At 35.7% G+C, this 27,950-nt stretch overlaps 1 protein-coding gene across 27 annotated transcripts in view; it reads left to right on the top strand.

The window, feature by feature from the left end:
- pde3a (phosphodiesterase 3A, cGMP-inhibited) overlaps nt 1-27,950 on the top strand; it is a 176,992-nt gene that overhangs the window by 97,079 nt on the left and 51,963 nt on the right. For all 27 annotated transcript variants that reach the window (XR_015482407.1, XR_015482406.1, XR_015482404.1 and 24 more), the window contains exon 2: nt 19,226-19,276. Coding sequence is in view for 8 of the 27 variants with exons in the window: in XM_087247807.1 (XP_087103933.1) it covers nt 19,226-19,276 (51 nt within the window). In the remaining 19 variants the exon portion in view is untranslated. The remainder of the gene's footprint in view (nt 1-19,225; nt 19,277-27,950) is intronic.

The raw sequence follows: 27,950 nt of genomic DNA, 5'->3' as shown, positions 1-27,950 counted from the left end.
ACACACTTAATAGAAGGTCATTTTTAAAAACCAGTAATAGGGGCTCTTTAATAGTTGGTAAGGTAGAAGGTGGGTTTGGGTTTTGTGAAGGATTATGGATGTAGAATAAGATCATACTTTATAACTACTGATGATAAGCAGTTAAAAATACGCCAGCATCTAATAGCGTGAATTGTTATTTAAACTAAAGTGTTACCATATTGATATTTTAGCACCTAAAAAGTACACTAGTGTAAGGTATTAAAGTGTCTATGCAACCAATATGGGCTCTTTTAGCTACAAATATATACCTTTTATTTTTTAAGAGTGATTACCAAAGGGGTTTGCATTGATGTCACAGAAGGAAAAAATTGGCTAAAGTTTTTTTAGTTTAAAAAAGAAGCATTTCTTCTTAGTGTAAAGACCATTTTGATATCCTCTTTCTTTAGACGGTTGGTGCACGCTAGCGTAGAGCGTAGAAATAAGAAAGGTGCTTTCTTTCGCTCTATTTGTCGTGTGCTAATGCATTTTCCTGGTGCACTTGAGGGTTCTGCCTTCAGTGCCCCAGCAGAGCCCACTGTAATCTTATCTCATTTTGACGTAAGTGCCTCTATATCACACTTGACATTTAGAGCTGCAGTGACTCTGTCCGCTTTTTATTCGAGAGACGCACGGAGGGGGAAAAAAAAAACAGCGTGCCGGCTCCACGTGCAGACCGCTGGCAGCGAGTTCAGCCGGGCTGCCAGTGCCCGTCTCTCCCTATGGGATCATGGGAGAATTCCCTTAGTGCCACTTACTCTGGCCGGGCCCCCGCTGACACTGCCAAGACAAATATTTACCCTCCAGTCAAATGAATAGGTACACATGTGCACAAGAGCAGATAATGCATCTGAGGACAAACAGGGAACGTATTTAGGTAGATGCTCGCGGGGATTTGGAGAATTGGTCACTCTTGCTTTAAACTATACCAACCATTAGCTTAATCTCAATAATTTTTGTCATTATGATTGCAAGCATTCAACCTACAACATATGATGCTTTTTTATTAATCCTTTCTAAAAGCCCAAGATTTAAATCTCTTACTTGAGCAAAACAATCTAATCTAATCAATATTTAAATATTTAAATAGAAATAAAATGTGAAGTTAAAATCTTTAAACTAACATTTGAATCTAAATAAACAAAATTATATAGAAAAATGTTGGAAGACAGTACTCATTGACTTGCAGACTCTGGATGTCAATGATATTATGCAAAAACATCTTTATATTTTAATATAAACCACACTGTAGCCAGATCTATGACCAGTATGATCTCTCATATCTCATATCAATATTTTACAGTTAATATAAGTCAGCACTAAGGCATTATAGACATACTTGTACAACTTTCTGTGAAGTTGCTTTGAAACAATATGTATTGGCAAACAAAGTTAACCTAAGGGGAAGCACATCAATCGAAAAGGCAAAGTGTAAATGCTGTACGCTTCACAAAGACACACAAGCACTGGACAGATGCTTGGATGAGCCTCATTGTGCATCTCTCGTTAAACTAATGAGGTCATGACCCTTTTGCAGCATGAAGAGTGTCATGCCCGTGCCACTCTCTCCTCTTCCAGACCATTGTGTGACTGCCAGTCTCCTTTCCAGAGCTTTTATTCCATACAAGGCCCTGCCAGAGGCAACGTGCACACAGCATGAGCTCTCAGCCGACGTCACTCGCACTCTTTGCCCAAACAGAGGACGCTTTTAATTGGCCAGAAGAGCTTCGGGTGAACATGGTGTTCTCTGCGGCCTGTTTGTCACTTTCCTCTCTCTGGACTGTTTTTAATATTCAAATATTTAAATCTCTCAAAACTGACCAATATTTAAATATCAAAGTAGAACAAAACCAACTCATATTTAAATCTCTGACAAAACATAGTAAACCAATTTTTTGAGTGCTCAATAACAAAACAGACCAATATTTAAATCTCAAAATACAACTAGAAATATAAGCAATAGAAGCAATAGAAATATAAATCTCTTACAAGAACAAAACCAACCAATATTAAAAGAACTCAATAGAACAAAAGCCATTGATAATTGTAATGCTCAATAGAACCAAAATCAACCGCTAATTTTTGCACACAGTAAAACAAAACCAATCGTAAATTATAGCGCTTAATATAACAAAACCAACTGATATTTAAAGTACTCAATAGAACAAAATCAACCGATAATTATAGCGCTCAGTAGTACAAAACCAAATGATATTTGTAGCGCTCAATAGAACAAAACCGACCGATAATTATAGCACTCAGTAAAACAAAACCAAACGTTAATTATATCGCTCAATAGAAGGAAAATCAACTGATAATAATAGCACTCAGTTGAATAAAACCAATCAATATTTGTAACGCTCAATAGAACAAAACCAACCGATATTTTAAAAAACTCAATAGAACTAAACCAACTGATAATTATAGCGGTCAGTAGAACAAAATCAATCGTTAATTGTATCGCTCAATAGATCAAAACCAACTAATAATTATAGCGTTCAATAAAACAAAACCAAGTAATATTTTAAAAAACTTAATAGAACAAAACCAACCGATAATTAAAACGCTCAATAGAACAAAACAAATTGTAGCGTTCAATTGAACAAAACCAACTGATAATTATAAAACTCAATAGAACAAAACCAACCGATAATTATATCGCTCAGTAGAATAAAATCAACCGATAATTGAAGCACTCAGTAGAATAAAAGCAACTGATAATTAAATCGTTCAGTAGAACAAAATCAACTGAAATTTAAATTACTCAATAGAACAGAACTGACCAATATTCAAATCCAACCAATATTTAAAGCACTGAATAGAATAAAACCAGCCACAAAAGCGTACAATAAAACAATTTTGAAATCTCTCAGTAGAACACTATTGACAGATATTTAACAAAACAATTAATGTTTAGAGCTGATATTTAGACAAAAAGAACAAAACAACAGATATTTACTGCACTCAGCAGAACAAAACCAACCGATATTTATATCTCTTTATAGAACAAAAAGACCAATATTTACAACACTCAACAGAACAAACCCAACCAATATTTATATCTCTTAACAAAACAAAACAACCGATATTTACAGTGTTTAATAAAACAAATCCAACCAATATTAAAACCTTTAGAAAGATCAAAACTAACCAATAATTATTTCACTTAAATGAATCATGTAAGCAAACGCTATTAGAACAACATGAATTTTAAATATTTTAGTAGAACAAAACCAACCCATATTTAATTTTCTAGCAGAATAAATCTGACTGAAGTGAGATCTCCCAGATGAATTAAATTCTCACAAACTTAAAGGAAATCTCTCAGTAGAGCAAAACAGATTACAATGTTCTCTGCGGGCCTGTCGAACAAACAAAAAACAGATCCGTCACTTGCTGTTTTAAGCTGTGCCCGCAGGAGAAACGTGACGGCTGCATGTGATGTTTGTTTAGATTGGGAATCAAGGCGCAGACTGTCACCTTCTGAAGAGGTTCCTCACTGACAGCGGATGCCATATTTATGTGCTGTAAGTCTCCGCATTGAGCATATACAGTGCTGGGTGGTCCAGCTTGAGTTTGTTGGAGCTGACATTAAGTTGAAGAGGAATCTTTATGACCGTGTGTGTGTGTGTGTTTGAGAGCGAACAGAGCTGAACGTGTGTCAATATATGGGATGGTTTTGCTGTTTGCTTGTCCTCACCTGTACGTGTTTAACAGCGGATCTGACAGCGTGTCAGCTCCACAGAAGGCCTGGTTTGATGCGTGCTGTTACAGAAAGAGTTCAGTCTGGATGTTATGCTTGTTTGCCTTCCGCACCCTCTATTCTGATAGGTTATATTTAATCTGAATTATTGACTTGAAATTGAAAGGATATTAGTAATATTTTATTTTAAAGGTCTCTTTGTTGCATACAGTTGAAGTCAGAATTATTACATTTGAGTTCTTTTATATTTTTACCCCAATTTCTGTTTAATGGAGAGATTTTTTCAACACATTTCTAAACATGATAGTTTTAATAACTCATTATTTATTTTATCTTTGCCATGATGACAACACATAATACTTGACTAGTTATTTTTCCAGATACTCAAACTTTTTTATTATTATATTGTGTGTATCTTGATTTTTGATTGTTGTTATGTAACATAGGCCAATTAGTAAGTGCTGTGCAGGTAAACCTCACTCCTCTGACCTCTAAAGGTGCTCTAGCGACAGACGCTAGAGGCTATGGTCTTTCACCTCCTTGGTAGAGCAACCGACTCCCATGCGGAAGGTTGGCGGTTCGATACCAGTTCGTAGTGGGTTGTGTAGTGTAGGGCAGGTGGGGTTACAGTTATATTTTACTGATAAACAAGACAAGAATTATTAATTTGAATATGCTTAAAACAAGAAAAACACATCAAAAAGCATCCTTTATATCGGACATCATGTCACTTCTCTTCAGTAAACTCAGACAAAACGCCTTGTTTCTAAAGTCTTTTTGTTTATTTATTTTTGGTTCGACATGCGAGCACCAGTTACAAGCAGATCCGAGCGACTGCTCTCAATCCCATCATGCCCAGCACAGTCAATTACACCTCAGCCTGCGCAGATGCCTCATCCGGCCACTGCCAGAGTCTGTAATATCCCACACCACTGCCTCTGTCTTCTTCACGCAGGTTTTCTGGCTGTGCTTGCGGCTCCTCTGTTGCTGTGTGAGCTATAATGATAGTGTTAGGGGCCGTTCATGCAGAATGCGCTTTTCCTTTCCATTGCACTACTTTTCTATTGTTTTTTCAGTGTAAATGCCCCTGTTTGACCATTACACTTGCGTTTATTTGTGTTTTTAATAGCAAAGATGCATTTGGAGTGAATGAGCCCTTAATGCCGCTGCTGAAACACAGAACGCTGGAGCACAGAGGGTTACAGTGTGGCTCTGAAGGATCCGTTTCAGCAGTCAGACTGTTGGCGTCATTAAAAGTTTGACACCGCAGCCAGGGGCTTTTGTGCAACGCGAACGCAGAATGCAGTGGAATGTGCGTCTAGCGCTCGCCGTCAACATTGACAGACGTGCTGCTTGTTTTTGCAAGAGTTGCCTTTCCTCTTGGCTAATTCCTGATGCACATCCACACCAGCTGTAAATTCAGCCTTCCTGAGGAGTGACGCAAGTGTGACAGAGAGATCTGAGCCAAAGGCAAATACTGCAGCTGATTTATTGGCGGAGCGAGCTTTAGCCAGACAGCCTCGCTTTGATTAGCACGTGCAGCTAATGATGTGACCGCTTGTGCTTTTGTGTGTTCTGCAACTCTGTGTAGACTTCTGAAGATTAGTGCACTGAACAATAATATACTTTGAACCTACTTTTAGAAATGATTGTGAATTATTACTTCTAAACTATTTATTTTTATTATTTTGTGACTTTAAGATATGATTAATACTTATCGGAAACACTGGTCAGGAAAAAAATGACATTCACAAAAAGTGAAAATATTGTTGACTATCTAGACCAAGAATTCATATTTTACTTTGGAGATCGCTGTAAACGGGAGATGTTTTGTTCTGGATCTATCTACTATCCATTCATCCATCCATTTTTCCATATATCCATCCATATATCCATTCATCCATCCATTTTTCCATATATCCATCCATATATCCATATACATATCCATTCACCCGTCTGACCGTCTATATCTATCTATCTATTGTTTTGTTCATCCAGCCATCCATCCATCCAGCCATCCATCAATCCATCCATCCATCCATCAATCCATCCATCCATCCATCCATCCATCCATCCATCCATCCATCCATTCATCCATTCATCCATCCATCCATCCATCCATCCACCTATCCATCCATCCATCCGTCCACCCATCCATCCATCAATCCATCCATCCATCCATCCACCTATCCATCCATCCATCCGTCCACCCATCCATCCATCCATCCATCCATCAATCCATCCATCCATCCATCCACCTATCCATCCATCCATCCATCCATCCATCCATCCATTCATCCATCCATCCATCCATCCATCCATCCACTTTTCTATCTATCTATCTATCTATCTATCTATCTATCTATCTATCTATCTATCTATCCATCAGTTGTTTCTTTCCCTCGCTCTCTCTCTCTGACCTTCACATACTGTGCAGTATGAGTTGTGAGTCCAGTATTTTAATGGGAGTATGGAGGTTTTTCTGGCCACTGCTTTTGTCTCTCTGTTCTTGGAACCTGAAACTCCTTCTGCAGGGGGTTTTTTGTTCCTCCACTGAGGCTCTGGACTGACTCTGTGTGAGGTCAGAGGTCGAGGTCTCAGTGGAGACCAAGTATTTCCGGTCCAGCTCTGTTGTTTTGGTCACTAGATTTGGATATTTGTGTGGAGAACAGTGATGTCCACCATCAGACCGGCCCGGTGAGCCAGAACAGACATTGAAAAAACATCATCACACCGTATGACCGCATCCCTAACACTGGCATCAGCTTTTGTCCATTTCTGTCAGCTTTAAAAGCAAGTGTTTTTCAGCTGAGCACATCAAACCAAATCATCGCCATTGCTGTGTCAAGAAGTGAATGTTGTAGTGTTTGCTCAATGTCGTATTAAGGAGGTGTGGAATTGCTTTTATAAAGACTTAAAGCTTTATTCATTTTGGTTTACAGTCAATTTAAATTTATTTGTTAAGTGCATTTCACAATAATTACAATTAAATTAATAAAAATGAAATAAAATCATAAGCAGAAACAGTGAAGATGTTGTGTGGATAAATCTAAATAAATGTAATATATCTTTATTTAAATCATCTGATCATTACAATGATGAATTAGGAACATAATATGTATATTGATTAATAGTTTGTGGCGATCCAACAAGATATTATGTGCAATGAAGTCAATATATCATCAAAGATGAGTCTTATTTCTTTTTTCTTGCATATTTTCTTGCTTTATTTTCTAGATTTGTCAGATTATTTACTGTTGTGATGTGAATTTATGTTCTATTTGTTAACATATCTTTCAAAATTATTGTCAAGGAACGTTTGGTTTGTAAATTAATTGTAGTAGTTATGTTGTGGGTCAGCTATTTCAGTAGGTTGTGATTTATTTACTTCATTTGCTTCTCGTTTATCAATCAGGCTTATTGAAGCTTTCAGCGTTTTGAGTGATAATGAGTGGATTTTCTGATACAGTAAACATTTGTGTAACATTTCAACAAGCAGGTTTCTTGATTATGTGAAGTTTTATAAACTAATTTCGAGAGGAGCAAGTGATATGATTGAGCACGGATGACCTCTGATCCCTAATCAGTGATAATCCAATTAGATTGATCCACGCTTACTATAAATAGACCCATTTCACCCTACTGCCTTCTTTTCATTTTGGAAGAATCCCCCTTCCACACCATCTCCTCCTTTTCCTCCCTTTTCCAGGGGGAGCTCTCGAGACCTACCTGATCTCGACCTTAGGCTCAATTATCTCTGAGCTCAGGGTTTTCTCCCGGGACAGCATGTCAAATCAGCTATTAATGTCAAGCATATCTAAGTGTAAACTCTTGAACTATTTTGGATATAAAATCACGAAATATTGTGTCCCTGGTCCAGGAGAGATGTTATTTCCTCCAGTAATTAATTGGTCTAATGTTTGATCAATAAATAAATGATCATGAAAGATTGCGCTTACTCTTTTAAAGATTAAGTTTTAGTTTTTAAGCATCTATTAAAATATGCATCATGTTTTACTTTAATTTTAGGCTATATGTAGATTTAGGGGAGTTATTTTTGCATTCATTTGTTATTTTAATATTATAAATCATTGAGATACCAATGAGTTCAAACTATCTTGCATTGACATCATAAAAGGGACAGTTCATCCAAAAATTCCAATTCTGTCATTACTTATTTACCCTTTACTTGTTTCAAACTTTAATGATTTTTTCCTTTTAAGCACTAAAATGAAGATACTTTGAAAGATGCTGAAAAATTATAACCATTAACTTCCATAGTGTTTGCTTTTCCTGCTATTAAAGGCAATGGTTACAGGTTTTTGTGTTCAACAGAAGAGAGAAACTCTTAAAGACTTAGAAACACTCAATGTTGAGCAAATAGAGAGTGCATTTTCACTTTTGGGTGAACTATCCCTTTAAGCAGGGATGGAGTGTTATTTTGGGAGGTCAAACCCGCACAGTCCCCCCTGTAATTTGAAGTGAATAATAATTAATATATGTGAGAGTGGTCAAAAGCTATGCACCGCTCTCCTCTTACTGTTTGCCTGTAGAAGTGTTTTGCAGCGTTATGATTTAGTCACTGCGCCCCCTGCAGGACGAGAACAGCATCACCGATGCATGAAACCAATTAAAACAGGCAGAAAGTGGGAAAAAAGAGCATCGTTGACTAAAACTCCAGCCTTATTAAAAAGTTAGAGTCATTTGTGCTGAATGGAGCGCAGGCTGGCGTGTGGAGGCTGCAGTGGTTGGAGGCCATGATTCATTTTTCATTGCACAGACCAGACTTTTCACTTTGCACTGTTCTCTGCACACGGATGATTCTCACAGGCGGATGCACAAATAACCACTGCATTTACTGCGCTTATACTACACTACAGGTGAACTCATGCTCATCAGCAGACACTTCCTCAGTTCATTAATATTACTTAAGTTTATTGTGTGTGTGTGTGTGTGTGTGTGTGTGTGTGTGTGTGTGTGTGTGTGTGTGTGTGTGTGTGTGTGTGCGTGCGCGTGCGTGCGTGCATGCGTGTGTGTGTCTGTGTCTGGGCATGTGCATATGTGTTTATGCGTGTGTGAGCGTGCGTGTGTGTGTACTGTATGTGCACGCATATGCATCTGTGTGTATGTGTGTGCATGCATGAATGATGGTGTGTATGTGTGTGCAGGTGTGTATGTGTTTATTTGTTTGTGTATGTGTGAGTGTATATGTGCTTTTGTAGGTCTGCATATATGTATCATTATGTGTGTGTGCATGTGTGTATGTGTGTGTGCATGTGTGTGTGTTCTGTATATGTCTATATGTGTGTGTGCGGGTGTGCATGTGCATATGTGTGTTTATGTGTGTGTGAGAGTACATGTGTGTGTAGATTTGTGTGTGCATGCATGCATGTATGTGTGTGTACTGTATGTGTGTGCATATGCTCTCTGTGCTTATGTGTGTGCATGCATTTATGATGGTGTGCGTGTATGGGTGTCCATGTGTGTGTGGGAGTGTGTGCATGTGTGTGTTTTTGTGTGTGCATGTATTTATGTGTGTGTGTGTGTGTGTGTATACTGTTTGTTTGTGCTTATGCCTCTGTGTGTGTGTGCATGCATGTATGATGGTGTGCGTGTGTATGTGTTTTTGTGGGTGTGCATATATGTGTGTGTGTGTGTGTGTGTGTGTGTACATGTGCCTATGTGTATGTGTGTGTGTGTGTGTGTGTACATGTACATTCATGTGCATATGTGTGTATAAGTATGTGAGTGGGTATATCTGTGTCTATTTGTGTGTATGCATGTGTATGTGTGTATATGCATGTCCCTATGTATGTGTATGCATGTATGAGGAGGTGTATGTGTTTGTGTGTACGCATAGACATGTCAACCTGTTTGTGCATGCACATGTGTGTGCATATACAGTACAAATCAGTCTGTGTGTGTGTTTGTGTACGCATGTGCTTATGTCTGTATGTAATGTGTGTGTATGTGTGTGTGTGGCAGACGCTGGATATGAATGAATCATTGTGAAATAAGCGTGCAGTAATGTAGCGCTGGGCTGTGTGATTTCAGCTCACCCACAGTCTCTACATTATTAAAAGCGCATTAGGGCTGTAATGGCTGAGAGATGCAGCTGAGGAAGATCATGAGCCTCACACACACTCACACACACCTGAATCAGACACCACAGTAATGCACCGCTGCTTTGATATAAGAGTTTGAGGAACATTTTGTCACATGCACAGGTTTTAGCATGCTTCTACAGTGCGGTCATATTAACTTATTCCATAGTTAAAAGTTTCAAGTGTTCATTTTTTAATAATATCTTACTGTTTTTGAATATAATATTGTTAGACTTTTGCTTTGTCTGCTGCATTGTTGTTTAAATGGTTTGATTCATGTAATTCCACACATATTTATCAAATTATTTTTATGTTTAGTAAAAATATGATATTTAAAATATAATTTAGTGCCATCAAATATATTTAACGTTTTTATATTAAATGATAAATAATAATAAATAATTTACATTATGTAGTATTCTATTCTAAATATTTATATTAAAACTAGACAAATGTTTGTAGGTATTTTTTGTTTGTTTTAGAAATATGTATTGAGTTTTGTTTAATTTTTATATTTTTTAACCTAAAATTTCAAGGTGTTTTTGTTATTTAATAATAAAAATATTACTACTACGACTACTACTAATATTAATAATATTAATAATAATAATAGTAAATGTAGTATTATTTAATAATGATGGGGATGATGTTGATTATAACAACAAAAATAATAATATTATTATTAATAATATTAATATCATTATTATTATTAATAATAATAATGCACGTATTATTATTATTATTATTATTATCATCATCATCATCATCATCATTATCATTAAATGCAAATACCAACAATTTTAATGTTTGTTTTGTTTTTTATTATTATTATCATTATTAATAATAATAATAAGAAAAAATATATTATTAATAATAATAATAAAGTTTTAATAAATAATACATTTAGTAATGATGATGATGAGGATAAAAAATAATAAATGTATTATTATTATTATTTGTGGCATTATTATTGTTATTGTCATTAAATTATTTTATGTTTAATATTGTTGTTCTTGTTGTTGTTATTATTATAACTATTATTATTATTATTAGTAGTAGTAGTAGTATTAAATACAAATGCCTAAAATTTAAAGGTATGTTTTTGTTATTTAAAAATAGTTATAATAGTAATAATGATAATAATAATATTTCATATCTAAAAACACTAATTATTTATTAGTATTTATTTGAAGTCAGTTACAGTCAATTTTATAATCTAATGTTAAAGTAGCGAAAACATTAATGTTTTAAATAAAAACAAAGCCAGAAATAAAACATAATTAGGGCAGCAAACAGATTCCCTGCTGTACTTCACTCATACACTGCACGCATGTATCAGGTCATGGCTGCGTTTCATTGATGGAGAATATTCTGTTGAGTGTGAATGTGCAGAGCGAGTGTGTGTGCTGCTGCTGCCGCTGCTGCTCATGCAATATTAAAGCTCTGCTGCATCATGTGCCTTATTATGAGGATTGCCTCATCTGTCACTTACTCCTCGGAGAACTGCGGCTCTGTCACGACTGCTTCTCCTCCATTCACCCTTTCACTCACACAAACCACAGCTCGCTTCTTAATGTGAATCAGAGAGAGCTCATTAACACGGCTCGTTAGTGACGCTGCCCCGAGACAAACCTCTCGAGCGAGAGGCGCTTTTGTATCGGGAACATAAATATTTGTGTTCATTAGAGATGCACCGATCCACTTTTTTCAACTCACACTATGAGCTTCTGGCTATTACCTGTCTATTATTAAGATATTAGCTGTTTGTTTATAACTATTCCACATCCCTAATCCTAACTAACCCCAACTACTACCTTAGTAACTATTAATAAGCAGCTAATCAGTAGTTTATTGAGCTACAGTATTATTGAGCTGTTGATATTAATTTGTATCCATTAGAGATGCACCGATCCACTCTTTTCAGTCACAACTTACACCATAAGCTTCTGGCTATTATCTACTGCCTATTATTAAGATATTAGCAGTTTATTTATAGTTATTCTTCATCCCTAATCCTAACTAACCCCAACTACTACCTGAATAGCTATTAATAAGCAGCTTAATAGTAGTTTATCGAGCTTTTATTGAGTTGTTGATATTAATTTGTGTTCAATAGAGATGCACCGATCCACTTTTTCAGTCACAATTCACATTATTAGCTGCTGGCTATTACATGCTGCCTATTAATAAGATATTAGCTGTTTATTTATAGTTATTCTACATCCCTAATCCCAACTAACCCCAACTACTACCTTAAAAACTATTAATAAGCAGCTAATTTGAGCTTTTATTGAGATGTTGCTATTAATTTGTGTTCATTAGAGATGCACCCATCCACTTTTTCAGTCACAATTCACATTATTAGCTTCTGACTATTGTCTACTGCCTATTATTAAGATATAAGCTGTTTATTTACAGTTATTCCACATCCCTAATCCTAACTAAACCCAACTACTACCTGTATAACCATTAATAAGCAGCTAATTAGTAGTTTATTGAGCTGTTGATATTTATTTGTGTCCATTAGAGATGCACCGATCCACTTTTTTCAGTCACAATTCACACCATCAGCTTCTGGCTATTACTGCCTATTAATACGATATTAGCTGTTTATTTATAGATATTCCACATCCCTAATCCTAACTAACCCCAACTACTACCTGAATAACTATTAATAAGCCGCTAACTAGTAGTTTATTGAGCTGTTGCTATTAATTTCTGTCCATTAGAGATGCACCGATCCACTTTTTTCAGTCACAACTCACACTATCAGCTCCTGGCTAATATCTATTATTAAGACACTACCTGTTTATTTATCATTATTCCACATCCCTAATCCTAACTAACCCCAACTACTACCTAAATAACTATTAATAAGCAGCTAATTAGTAGTTTATTGAGCTGTTAATAGTAATGCATTAACTATAACTGGATGTATAACTGGAATATAAATGGTGTCTTGAGAGCCGGTGAAGGAGACGGCAGAACTGAATGAATGCATGATGGCAAAGTCATGAATGACAGTCAGCGGTTTCCTAAAGCTCAGCTTGACCTTGGTCCAGAGAGACTTTATGTAACATTATGTAACGCGGCCGAGATTCCTCTGATTGACACCGAGACTGAGTTAATGACAGAACCATTTCCAGCCTGTCTAAATATCATGCTGTTATGCGAAAGACAGGAAGAGAACTTTCAAAAGTAGACTCTTGTGCTGTAAATGATAATCACATTTCATGCTGTTTGCTTCAAATGAGCAAAGAAAAGCACTTTGATTAATACATTAACTAATAACGAGCCAACCATTTGTCACAGTGTTCACTGAACATTATTAACCGTGTTGGGGAAAGTTACTTTAGAAAGTGATGCATTACAATATTGAGTTCATTCATTTATTCATTCATTCAGACCCTTTATTAATCAGGGGCCGCCACAGTGGAATGAACCACCAATGTATCCAGCATATGTTTTACACAGTGAATGCTCTTTTAGTCACATGCACTATAGCCAATTTAGCCGGAGCACCAAACACGAAGAGAACATGCAAACTCCACACAGAAATGCCTAGTGACCAGACTCAAACCAGCGACCGAATTGCTGTGAGGCGATTTTACATTTGAATGTGGCTTAAAGCAAAGTAACTGAGCCCTTATTAAAATACATCAGATATTTCATTAATTCCCTGACAAATCATGCATGCATCAGATGTGAACTTTTCCTGCCTTTTATCTTTTGCACAATGAAAATGTCTATTAAATAACAGGTTCTGTATTTGTCAAGTACTTTTTTCTGATCATCAAGTGTTTACCGCTTATTTATGGTATTTATGAGAGTGTCATCTCTGCTCTGTCGACTTTTGATGTTAAAAATTCAACTGTACAGTTTAACAAAGTGACTTTTATTCACATTTTAGTAGTTTGAGGCAAGATATTGAACTAAGTTTGTAAAATAACAGATAATGTACTGACAGCTTATTATCAGGGATTCATACTGTAATTTACAACACCAACCCAGACAATATAGCACTTCAAACTATTAACCTTCCTGTCGTGTTTGGGTCAAATCTGACCGATTTACAACTGAAAACACTCATAAATATTGTGTTTTATATCCGATTACCTTGAGACCTTATTATATCTTCCACATTATGCACTAAAACAGTGATTCTCAAACTTTTTTCATCAAGTACCACCTCAGAAAAATGTGTCTCTCCAAGTATCACCAAAATGAGTAGTACTGAAATACAATGGCGTAGTAGGCCCAGTAAAGCAGCTACAACTCTGCACAGTTAAAAAATCGTGGCAATCTACCTCAGAAATATAAACTTTATGTCATATATGGCATATTATATACATAATTTTTGGTAAATTTTGAAATGTGTGACATTGTCACATGTGTGTGGCATATTTCATTCCTCTGTGTACCACTAGAAAGAAGCCTGCGTACCACTAGTGGTACACGTACCACAGTTTGAGAACCACTGCACTAAAACATATTGAAGTTATGATCAGCTCTTTCATTGAATTTTGAGTGTTTTAATCAGCTTTGTGGTGTTCCCTGTCCCGGTGAATGGGTATCCAGACTACATTCACTCATCAGACTGTACAAATTCATACCAATCTCTGGGTCTAGCAGCACTTTTAGCTTAGGTTAGCATAAATGTTTTCATTGGATTAGACCACTAGCATCTCACTCAAAAATGGCCAGAGTATAACTAGTGCTAGTGCTGTGTCCTTAATCACCGTCTATACCCTCATTCACTAGTCCCTACATTAATACACTAGTATAGTGCAACTAAAGGACTAAATGAAAGTTTGAGCACTCAATACACAGGAAAGGATACAGTTTGTTGGTGTTTTGCTGGTTAAAAAACAATCAAATAAGTAAAAATTTCTATTTCTTTGGTCAGACGCTGTGATAGTTATTTTAGCAAGCTGTTTATTGGTAATAAAGCAAACTATTTTGATTTCTGTCATCTGTTGTTCAATTTGCATTACATTTTCAGTGCCTATTTGTATATTCACTGCAGTTATTTTATATCTAATTCTATAAATTCATGTTAAACACTACTTTAAGACAATGTTCCCAGTTAAATAAAGTTGATTAAAAATTTAGTGGTGAAAAATGTTTTTGGTGCTAATTTAAAAGCAGTAAAAACAGACCGGTCAATTTAGACCAGCAACACTAAAGTAAGGGGTGAGATGGGAACATGACTGTAGGGTTAAAATGTTTATAAAAGTAAATTTTTTAAACATCAAAAGCTTTTGGAGGAATGATCAACACCTCATAATGCAATTTTGGGGTGCATAAAAGCATAAATAAGTGGAAAAAAACAACCATGAATCACAAAATACAGAAAACTGTCCATTTACAGATGTTTTACAGTGCAGTACTGTGTCCCTCAACCTGGGAAACAAACTATTAGTTATTAACCATCCACACGCTGTAAATACTCCTGTATTTTATGCAATGCCAGGTCACAATGTGTCCCAGCGAGCTGACAGGACCGTCAAGGGGAAGCAAGTCCCCTGAGTTACAGCCTGTCCCGCCGTATACAATAATCCCAGTCAGAATGCCATTTGTTTGGCTTCCTCTCCCTTCAAACCAAAGGAAAATATTCCTCCAAGTAGCTGCATTTTATTTATAAAGGTCCACTTTCCCAGGCTGGCGTCCTCAGGCTATTTCGGCAGGGTTGAAAGGGCGTCCCGCACTCCTCCGACCTCTTCTGCTCAAACTGAGAGCGTCGCGTTTTTATGAGCGCAAACCAAGCCTGTGTTTTGGCCTCCTCCTGTCTGTTAATTAGAGTGTGTAAAGTTTACAGCCATCGAGAAGCTGTTAAGCGGTGAAGAGCAGCGAGTAAAGGCAGACTGACTGTGAAATTGAATTATGAGCGTGTGTCACTGAGCAAAACACAAAGTGTGTGAGGGAGGACAGAGAGATTTTATATGTTTGTCTTTATTCAACAATATTTAACGCAACAAAATCACTGAAAAAAAAACACTGTAAACCAGCTTTTACAAAGTCACTGTCATCTCATTCATTTTCCTTCAGCTTAGTCCCTTATTTCAAGAGTTCACACTTAGCTGATGATTGATTATAAAGCTTGTTTAGCATGCTGTCCCGGAAGAGAGCCCTAAGATCAGAAGTTCCTCAAGCCTGAGGCTCCCTCCTGTTGTAATGCGAGAGGGAGAGTTTGAGCTCAGGTAGATTTGGAGAACTCCCCTGCTGTAGTAGCTAATGATCATACAGTGATTGCTCTTAAGAGATAACTACTTACTAAGTGCATGTCTGTGGTGCTGATGTGGACTAGTCAATTAACTGAAGTTGCATGTTTTTGGAGGGTGGGAGGAAACCGGGGGGCCCAGGGGAAACCCACGTGAGCACGGGGAGAACGTGTAAACTCCGCACAGAAACGTCAGCTGGCTTGGTAATGACTGGAACCAAAGACGTTCTTGCTGTGAGGCAACAGTGCTAACCACTGGGCCACCGTGCCACCCATCTAGGAAAGGAGGAGGAGTAGGGGTGAAAGGAGGGATTCTTCAAAACGAAGATGGCTGTGGTATGAAACCCAGGGCATTTATAGTGGCTTAGGAATCGTCTGATTGGTAAATCATTAATTGGATAATGCAGGACAAGCCGCAAGCAATCATGAGCATGTGATCCTCTCGAAATTAGTTATAAATAAACTTCACTTACCAGGGGTCACCACAGAGGAATGAACCACCAACTATTCCGGCGTATGTTTAGGCAGCGGATGCCCTTGACAAGACAACAAATGTGTTTATGATGCTTTAACTTATTTTAATAAGTTAATCAGGTTTCAAAAAAATTACACAAAGTTTAACCTAATATTTTTAGTCAGTTTGATTGATTTAAGTTAAGATTACTAAAAAAGTTCACTTGATTCAACTAAAAAAATTTGAATTAATTTGATTAGAGTGCAGAAGATTTGGTGTCAGACCAAGTTGAATTGATTTTAAAGGAAAATAATCAAAAGAAGATTTTCCTTTGTACTTACTGATGAAAAAATTAGGCAAGAGATTTGTAGTTTTGCTTTGTTAGGAAAATGATGTACTGTTGTTGTTTTGTTTTGTTTTGTTTTTTTTTGCTGAGAAAAATGACATGATTGCATGAATTTTCTCAGTGAAAGATGTTTTGGTTTGTAAAGTTTGAATTATTTAATGAAGTTGCTTTAAATGTCTCCTTTTCTCTCTCAGTTGTATTTGTAGTGAGTAAGAAAGAGCATGTAGCATCATTACAGCAGATTTGACTTGCTATTTTTTCTTGAAGGAGGTAGGCAAGTTTAAAAACATTTGAATGATAAAAAATAGTTTTGAGTTGAAAATCATGTGCTGATTTTATTATTATTATTATCATTTATTTATTTTTTTGCTGAAAACATTGCATGACTTAAAATCAATTCTGAATGGAATTCATTTGACTTATGTTTTATTAACCCATCATGTAACTTCACGCACAAATGCACAGAGTTTTAACTATAGTACACAACTGAGTAGCACTGTTGCATTTCACAGTTCAATAAGAAAATAAGGGGAAAAAACCAACCACTGAACTCAGAACAACAGCTTTGAATGGGATCAAATAAAAGGTTGACAGAATGAACCAGCCAAAAACACTTTAGGAAGAGGGAAGGAAGAACTGTCTAAACGTCTTCCTCATATCTCACCTAGTTCTTCTGCTAAAGGATCCCATTGCTCATCACACACACTCATTCTGAGTCTTAGACGATATGTGATTTTTTCCATTTCCTTCACTGTCTTTAACCATTCCTCTAGAGTCAGTGGCTTTCTCCCGAGACATTTAATTGTAATGCTCTCTCTCTTTTTTTTTTTTTGCTTCAGCAAACAGTATTCTGCTTTCTTACTTTTTATTTAGTCTGTTTTAAAGTGTTAGTTCATTTTAAAATGTTAATTTGTCGTCATTTACTCACCCTTTGCTAGTTTCGAACCTGTTTAAGTTTCTTTCTTATGTTGAGCACAAAAGAAGATATTTTGAAAAATGTTGAAAACAACTTCCATGACATTTGTTTTTCCTACTATGGAAATTTCTTCCTTTACGTTCAACAGAAGAAAGAATCTCAAAGGGTTGAAAATACTTGAGGGTGAGTAAATTAAATTTTGTGTGTGGTGTGTGAACTACCCCTTTAAGTCCTAACAGAGCTACTCAAGGGTCTCTAGCACAATTAAATGCACATATATTATGAATGAAATCTAATACATTAGTCCAGAAAGGAACAAAAAATGGGACAGTCCCAAAAGATAAGCATAGTCAAGATGTGCTACTTCTTTTAAAAGCATATTTAAAGGCTTAGTGTGGAGTAAAAGCATTATAATGTAATGAATGATATGGACTCTTTGAATTAAAGTGGTGTTATAATAATATCATCTGTACTGAGGACCAACTCATTTTTGATTTGTCATTGATATGAAGTTACTACTTTCCCAGTGATGGATTGCTTCTGGAAGGGCATCCACTGCTTAAAACATATGCTGGATAAGTTGGCGATTCATTCCGCTGTGGCTACCACAGACTAATAAAGGGACTAAGCTGAAAAGAAAATGAATGAATGAATAAAGTTAATTCAGGGTGGTACAGTGGCTCAGTGGGTAGCACTGTCGCCTCACAGCAAGAAAGGTGCTGATTTGAGTCCCACGTTTTCCACTTGGCATTTCTGTGTTGGCTTGGGTTTTCTCCGGGTGCTCTGGTTTCCTCCGCAGTTCAAACACATGCGCTATAGGTCAATTGGGTAAACAAAATTGGCTGTAGAATTGCATTATGGGATGTTGATCTCTGCTCTGTCAACTTTTGATGTTGACTTTTAGTGTAATTTTAGTAGGTTTAAATAATAGAAATAATGATATCTAGAGAAATAAGTCTGCAAGATGACAGAAAATGCACTGGCAGTTTATTTCAAGGCTTTTGTAGCGTAATTTACAACACCAACCGACACAATAATTCACTTTAAACTATTAAAAATGTTCAGAAAAGTCACTTTTTCCTACTGTTTAAGGTTACTAATTATTGCAAGGAAGATCCACATCTCATAATGCAATTTAAAAGCAGAAATAAATGAGGAAAATTAAAAAATAAATAAAAATATGAATGACAAAATACTGTAAACAGCTAATTCGTGCATATTTTTTATTATTCATATTGCCATTTTTGCATTTTGACTGAGAGAGAGAGAGGAATCCCATGAGTACTAATGCTCCCTCCTTCCCTCTAGTCTCTCTCTCTCTCTCCCTCTGTCTGTGCTGTGTTTGTAGTGAGCGAGACAGAGCGTGTAGCTTCATTAGATGTTGAGTAGTGTGTGGTGAATGAACATGTGCTGCCGCGTCTCTCAGTGTGTGTGACTCCTATTATCCTGTGTGTTTGCCCACAGATGCTCCCACAGCAAGAATGGGACAACAAAAGAGGCGCCCGAGGATCTCAGGTCAGTTTATTTATATGCTGCACTTTATATGCGTGTGTGCGTGCGTGTCTATGCGTGCGTGTGTGTGTGATAACTGAACTTGAGCTGATGGATCTGAAGATGATGAAACCTGAAGAAAAGCATAGTTTCACACAGAAATCAAAGGACAGGAATATGTTTTTTTATTAATACATCTATATCTATTTGCCTTATCTTAGTGTATATATTGTTTTGTTTGCTTAACTAACTGCATTAAGGTTTATTTATTATTTATTTATTTATTATATTATTTATTTATGCATGTTACAAGTTTAGGTATGGAAAAAAATGTAAAAAGGCCACAAAAATAATTATATTTACCTGTCTTTTTTATGGTATTACTAATTTATTAACCTTAGGATGTTATTTTTATAGTAATTATCCATATTTCTTCTACAATTTTACATATAAAATTCATTTAAATTGATATTTACTTAACATTTATATATAATGAACCTTATTTTTCCCTCTTTTGACATTAATTTTTAATTCAATTGCAAATTTTACCTGTGAATTTAGCAAGATGTGTCTTTCTCATTACTTTTATGTGGTTAAAAAAGTTATCCATCATAGTAATATTAATTTAGTGGCCTTTTTAGTTCAAATAAACCCAGTAAAAGCTATATGCATTTATAACTATATATATATTTATACCTATTATGCATTTCAATAATGGAAACACAAAGCATTTAGAAGCATAAGGATAACGACAAGGTAATTTTCCGCATTACGGTAATGAAAATCAGAGGTGAATTTGTGCTTAATTGTCATGAAAATAACGTCACAGTCTGAAAACGTCTGTGCATGCAAAGCAGAATCTGTCATGTTTACGTTTTTGGGTTGAAGTTTTGGAGCCGTGAGCTTGTGTATCTCTGATTAATCAGTATTAATGGAAATGAGCGTGATGTAAATGAGCGAGTGAGTGACCTGTGTTTGACATCATCACGTCATCACGACTCCTTTGATCTCTCTAACATCAACAAGACATTCATACGCTTGTGGAATTCAGCAGAAACATGTTTTCCCACCAAAAGGATGTCACTTCCTGGAGGATGATGCCATTTCAGAGGTGCATCTGCAACTCATTTAGTTCCATGTAATAATTCTGCTATATAAAATAGCAATTATGATGAAAAAAGGTAAACGAAGTATGTAACGTTTAACATTAAAGGTTTCATTTGGTTATATTAGTTACTACATGAATAATTCAAAATAATTCTAACGATTATTAATTTCTCTAGTACTTTATGTATATCCCAAAATCAATATCTAATGAGCTAATTATAGACTGGGCCTTTATTATTATCATGTATTATTGCAAATATTTAAAAGTGCTGGAGCAGATAATAATAGTGTTAACGTAGTGCATTAACTATAGTGAGCTGTTATTGATCTGATTATATAATGAATCATATTTTATTGATAGTTCTTTACAATAGGGTTTCACAGCAGGGTCACACTACAATAAAATGAAATACTTCAATGGCAGATATTATTTAATATCAGCAAAATAGTATTTATTAATTTATTTAAACTAAACTATTACTATTTATTTAAACTAAATATGAGCTGATCTTTTATTGAATGGTCTTTACATTAATAAAGGTATTGCTTCATGAAAGTTAATGCATTAACCAAAGTGAACTATTTGGACCTTCCTGGAAATTGTTACTGATTTGGTTTTGAGGTTCATTAGTAAGGTGTCCTTCGTTAGCATTATTTAACTACATGGTGTAAACCAGCAAGCAAAGATTCTTCTGAAGCATTTATTAATCTTAGTTAATGTTCATAGCAATATATTCTGATACGCTGTAAAAATGTTTTAGTTACATCAAAATCGCTTTAAATGTTCGTTTAACGAGCTGCTTGGTGGCTCAGTGGTCGCCCCATAGCAACAAGGTTGGTGGTTCGAGTCCCAGTTGGATCAGTTTCTGAGTTTGCATGCTCTCCCTGTGTTGGTGTGGGTTTCTTCTGGGTGCTCCGCCACAGTCTAAAGACATGTGCTGCAGGTGAATTGTGTAAATAAAATTGGCCGTAGAGTATGAGTGTGTGCGTGAATGCGAGAGTTTTGGATGTTTCCCAATACTGGGATGCGGCTGGGAGGGCATCCACTGCGTAAAACATATGCTGGAGTAGTTGTCGGTTCATTCCGCTGTGGCAACCCCTGATTATCAGGGACAAAGCTGAAGGAAAATGAATGAATGATTGTTATTTCAACTTGCATTACATTGAACTGGCTTCAAACGTCAAGTTGAATCCTGGGTCAGACTTCAAAACGTGGATAACTACAGAGAGTACACGAGCATGAGCATGACCTAACAATGAAAATCTTTTAAGAAATACTGAAATATTTATTAAAGTCTAATCTAATGTATTGCAGTCTGTATTCTGTCCCTTATTGCAAAGTGTTACTATTTTAATGATGTTTCAAATTATGACTAATACATAGCAAAACATCTAGAAACCTTAAAAAACAATATGAATGAAAAGTCATGACAACATGTTTTTAAGTTCCTTTAACTTATTTTAACAACTCAAACAGGCATTATGGTGGTGCAGTCGGTAGCACGATCACCTCACAGCAAGAAGGTCATTGGTTCGAGTCCCGGTTGGGCCAGTTGGCATTTCTGTGTGGAGTTTGCTTGTTCTCCCCGTGTTGGTGTGGGTTTCCCCCGGGTGCTCCTGTTTTCAGTCCAAACACATGCACTAGAGGTCAGTTGGGTATGCTAAACTGTCCATAGTATATGTGTGTGAATGAGTGTTTATAGATGTTTCCCAGTGCTGAGTTGTGGCTGGAGGGGCATCAGCTGCATAAAACATATGCTGGAATAGTTGGCAGTTCATACCGCTGTGGCAACCCCAGTTTAATAAAGTTTACAGTGCGTATGCTGTCCTTATTACAGAGTTAGTATTTAGTTGATATATCACATTTTTACATATACATTATTTTTAAAATTAGGGACTTGGTACATAAATAATGTGATCATGACAAAAGGTTTTTATGCTGCTTTAACTTATTTTGGTCAGTCAAACAGGTTTCAACATGACTTTTTTAAGTTATACAAATTTTACAAATATACAAACTTGATGGTTAAAGTCAATTCAATGTAAGTTGACATTTGATGCAACTTTAACAATTAAAGGCAGCAACAAATGTTTTACAGTGTGTACTTGAAGGCAAAATGACTAGCCCTCCGGGGAAATTTGAATTCTTTTTCAATTATTTCCCAAGTGATGTTTAACCAAGCAAGGAAAATTGAATATTCATCCATTCATTTTCCTTCGACTTAGTCTCTATTTCATAGGTCGCCACAGCGGAATGAACCGCCAACCATTCCAGCATAGGTTTTGAGCAGCGGATTTCCTTCAAGCTGCAACGCAGTGTTGGGAAACACCCATACACACTCATTCACCCTCATACACTACAGACAGTTTAGTTTATTCAATTCACCTTTAGCGCATACTGTATGTTTAAATTGTGTGGGAAACCGGAGCACCCAGAGGAAACCCACACCAACACAGCGAGAACATGCAAACTCCACACAGAAACGCCAGCTGGCCCAGCTAGGACTCAAACAAGTGACCTTCTTGCTTTGAGGCGACAGTGCAAAGCACTGAGCCACTGCTATATTATTTCCTAATATATTTTTTCTTCTGGAGAAAGTCTTATTTGTTTAAGTTTGGCTCTAATAAAAGCACTTTATCAATGTTTTTATTTAAAGTCTATTTTAATAACCCCTTAGTAAAGGATTATCTTTGATTAACTACTGAGCAAGCCACTGTTGTCCAATGTTGTGTCCAATTAACCTACTTTAACTTGCCTAAAGAATCTATTTACACCCTTAAATGTCACTTTAAGCTGAATATTGTATCTCACAATGTAACTAGTAAAATAATATGTGCAGCCATCATGGCAAAAAAAGACAAAAGAAATGCATTACTAGAAATTAGTTATTAAAAATATTATATGTTGAAAAAATCTCTATTAAACCGCACTTGTGAAGTATTATTTTGAATAATTTATATTTCATCTAATAATTCTGACTTTAACTATGCATATGATCCAAAATGATTATTTAGGATGATTAACATCACATTTGTTACCTTCAGCTACTCCCAGCATGCATGTATATGTGTGTATATGTATATAAAATGCTGTTTGTACATTATAAAAACAATGGAATCCTGTGGGATGTCACTAAAAACAGACCTGAGTGTGTATGTACTGTACTGTATGTCTGTATGTGTGCGTGTATCTGGATGCGTGAATCTGTTTGCACGTTTTCTCCAGTCATCTTCATGGCTGTTTGAGATCAGGGAGTTTTGGTGACGTCTGTAATGACGTGTTTGAGCTCTCGCTCTTCCCTTGCCACTTCATTCATTCCCAGCAGTCCAAACTTCACCTATTTCTGCCTGTGCCTGCGACAGAAAGGAAGCTCTCTCTCGATTTCTGTCCATCGGGACTCAGGCGTCGTGGCCTTGCGGAGCAATGTGTTTCCATCCGGGGCCACGCATGTGTGTGTGTTTTAACAAATGAGAAGCAAGTTAAATAGAGCCATAGAGAGTATGTGGACATTTTTGGGTATTTCTGTGCAGAAAATTGTCAAACATTGACTAATTACCCTAGTAAAGCCTTTAAATGTCACTTTAAGCTGTGTAGAAGTGTCTTAAAGAATATCTAGTCTAATATTATGTGCTGTCATCATGACAAAGATGAAATAAATCAGTTATTATTAGAAATGAGTTATTAAAACTGTTATGTTTAGAAATGTGTTGAAAAAATCTCTTCGTTAGACAGAAATTGGGGGAAAGAATATATAGTGTAAAAATGTAACAGGAGGGCTGATAATTCTGACTGCAACTGTATTAAATCATTGCAGATTTGATTTTAGAGTATGTGCTGAAATCCATGCCAAAGATCATACTAAGATCATTATTTCTGTTCAGTGACAAGACTTTTGACTCTGTCCTAATTCAATAATTAAAATCAAGGCATGATCATATTTTATTTTGGTCAAATCAGCGAAATTTAAAGGTCTTTGCCTTTCAAATAAGCCACCTCTGATACCAAATGATCAACTAGAAGTCCAGTTATTATTTGTTGTTCATAAAATTTAGATTGGCGACTAGACTTTTGTCAGGTGGTGCATAAGAAATAATATATAGTGAAAAAATAAGTCAGTAAAATAACTGAAAAAGTACTTGGTTAAGTGTTTTTACAATAATTTACAACACCAACAGAGACAATTTAACACTTCAAACTTTTACAAATGTGAATGATAATATTTTTTTCAAACTTTTTAACATCAAAAGTTGTTGGAGGAATGATCAAAGTCCCATGATGCACATTAAAATCATAAATAAATGTTTTAAAAATCACAAAATGCAGATCATTTTTACAGTCTAGGCTCCACCTCCAGATAATTAGCCCTGCATCAATCATGTAGACTCCACCCACTAATATTATGTCGCCCAATCACTGATGGTGTGTCCAAAATCACATGCTTATAGTTAATGAAAAGCAGTATGTGAGAAGAGGATCATTTAGAAAGACAGCGGGCCAAAAATACCCTGACAGGACTCTGAAGTGCTCATCCAGTGGACACAGTGGCCAAGCGGGAGAGTTTATGAATGGAAGTGAAGCGACACAGCTGACATGTGTAGGTCATGTGGTAATGACCTATGTTATAAGTCAACCGCAAGGAACATGTCATGACCTCTGTTAAGGCCTCTATTATGCACTGTCAGCATACAAAGGTTCACAGTGAAATCTGCCCATAATGCACTGCACTTTGGAGCTGATAGCAGGAACAATGCACAGGAGGAAAAGGCTATTGTGGTATAGTGTGCGGTTTGCATGTGTGTGTGTGTATACTGGTTTACAAGGACAGATATTTGTATAATGACAAAGGTATGACCTAGTACACTACTAAGTGTTTTTTGAGGATATCCCTTGTGTTCTTGCAATTCAAAATGCTTAAAAATCATACTTAATAGGGTCATTTGACATTTAAATTTTGCTTCTTGTTGTTGGTTTAGGGGTAGGAGTGAGTTAAGGCCATATTATAAATAGTTTTAACTGTATAAAATGCATTATGCGTATGGAGAGTCCTCATAAACCACAAGTGCCAATGTGTGTGTGTGTGTGTGTGTGTGTGTGTGTGTGTGTGTGTGTGTGTGTGTGTGTGTGTGTGTGTGTGTGTGTGTGTGTGTGTGTGTGTGTGTGCATATTCTGTACATGACTCAGATTGATCAAGGTTGCATAACCATGTGTGTCTGCATGAGTGGCTTATGAACTGTGCATGGTGTGTGTGTGTGTGTGTGTGTGTGTGTGTGTGTGTGTGTGTGTGTGTGTGTGTGTGTGTGTGTGTGTGTGTGTGTGTGTGTGTGTGTGTGTGTGTGTGTGTGTGTGTGTGTGTGTGTGTGTGTGTGTGTGTGTGTGTGTGTGTGTGTGTGTCTTTAAGCTGTCTTATCAGAGGATATCCTGAGGATCGATGCTGCTCTCTCTGCTTCACGGTCATTTTCAGATGTGTGTGTGTGTGTGTGTGAGTGTGTATGTTTGTAATGATGCAGTTAAAAAAGAAACCTTCACAGAAGTTCTAATGGTTTCCACTACACATACCCTTGAAATCATTCAAGTACCCTGATTATTCACAATAATATTTAGCATATTTTTTATATCTTCATATTTTCCACATTTCTGCCTAATGATTTTCTGCCTACTGATTTGTTCTGGTTGTTGATTGTTCTATATTTACATTTGCATTGAACATGTATCACAATATGCCATAACGCTCAATTTCACATACACATTTATACATTTATTTAGGATTATTTGCTCTTCTGGTTAATTTTCATTAGCTATGTATTTATCCTCTGCACAATGACAGTAATGCTAAACATAATGTAATCATTAACCATCAATTCTCAGCAATCAAAGCCAGTACATTTCAGTGGTTTGTAATGGGGACTTATTCTGTTAGGATTTATTGCTTTTAGCGTGCCACCAATAGAAATACTAATGGACCCTTTCACATTTCAGTTTCACTACAGCAGAAGTCGTCATAGTTGGGTAAACTTAGAGTGCAGCGAATCGGAGAGTAAAACAAATATTTTTTTACACTCCTTTTTGCTGAAATAATAATAGAAACGGTCCACGATGGTGTTATCAAGACTTTTAAATAAAGGAATAAAATAGTGTGAGATTGATAGCCGCAGATAGAAGAGAGAATTATGTCAAATTTACTGTCCTGCACCCATACACACTACATTACAAACACCTCGCATAAGCAGTAATTCGTTTTAATGTAAAAATGATATAATACATGTATAAATACATCTAAATGTTCATACTTTTAAAAAGATCAAGGTATTATGAACATTCAAGGATTTAAGATGCTAATGAGCATTAAACACGTCATAGCAGTTTTGTGAAGAGGGTCCATAGAGACATTACAATTCAGTTCAATTCAATGATTACTTTATTTGCATGACAATGTTACAAATGTATTGGCAAAGCATTTATGATGGTTTACATTAAAAAAACAACACACATATATATTTAAAAAAAGTAAACGAAGTAAATAGTAGTATAGTATTAAAATATATAGTATAATAATAATAATAATTATTGTAAAAATAATAATAATAATAATAATAGTAAAAATTATATTAAAGTAATTATAGTAAAGTATATTAAAAAACATAGTTAACACAGTAAATAGTAGTATACTATAAAAATGTATTGTAGAATAATAATAATAATAATAATAATAAAGCATATATTTATTAAAAAACAACAACAAACATGGTAAACACAGTAAATAGTAGTACAGTATTAAAATATATAGTATAATAATTATAATATTTTTTGTAAAAAGAACATAAATATAATAAAAACATGGTTAACACAGTAATTAGTAGTTTACTATTACAATATATAGTATAATAATAATAATAGTAAAAAATAATTAAATAAAAATACAAATAAAAAACACCTCTGAATAAACTGTACATTTATCAATCAACATTTAAGAATAAACAGTAATAATAAGTAAGAATAATCCGAATATTCACAGTGATTCATTTATAATAATCTAGATGTTTGTGTACAAATCATTACAGTTTCCTTTAGAACCATTACTAATTCCATTATTACCATGGGAAGCATTCTAAGTTCTGTGATTGTTTCAATAGTTCTTTTCAGCAGTGTGATTAGTCCTTCAGTACAATGCTTGTGCTTTTGTCTGTTGTCCTGCTATCGATCAGTGGAAAGCCGCCTGATAAAGGTGTGCGGTGGAGCAAGCGCAGCTGCCGTTTGAGGCGCTGAAGCTCACGAGACCCTACTCTTCCTCCTTTTTTTCCCCAGGATGCACTGGGCTCCCGAGCGGCTGCTCTGTTGCTGTTTGTGCTCTTCTGCTTTCACTCATTAGTTGCTCACACATTACTGTACGTCACTGCCGAGACACACTGTACTCATGCAGGAACATGTGCATCGCATGATTCGCATGACTGGTATGGTGAGAAACTGTATTGTATTTAATTATTATATAGTGCAGTTAAGTCAGAAAATAGACATTATTATATTATATTATATTATATTATATTATATTATATTATATTATATTATATTATATTATATTATATTATATTATAT

This window comes from Danio rerio, chromosome 4 (genome assembly GCF_052040795.2).
Source record: "Danio rerio strain M-AB ecotype USA chromosome 4, GRCz13ab, whole genome shotgun sequence".
Classification (NCBI taxonomy): Eukaryota; Metazoa; Chordata; class Actinopteri; order Cypriniformes; family Danionidae; genus Danio; species Danio rerio.
Note: the sequence above shows the minus strand (reverse complement) of the source record. Positions and strands in the feature narration are given on the sequence as shown.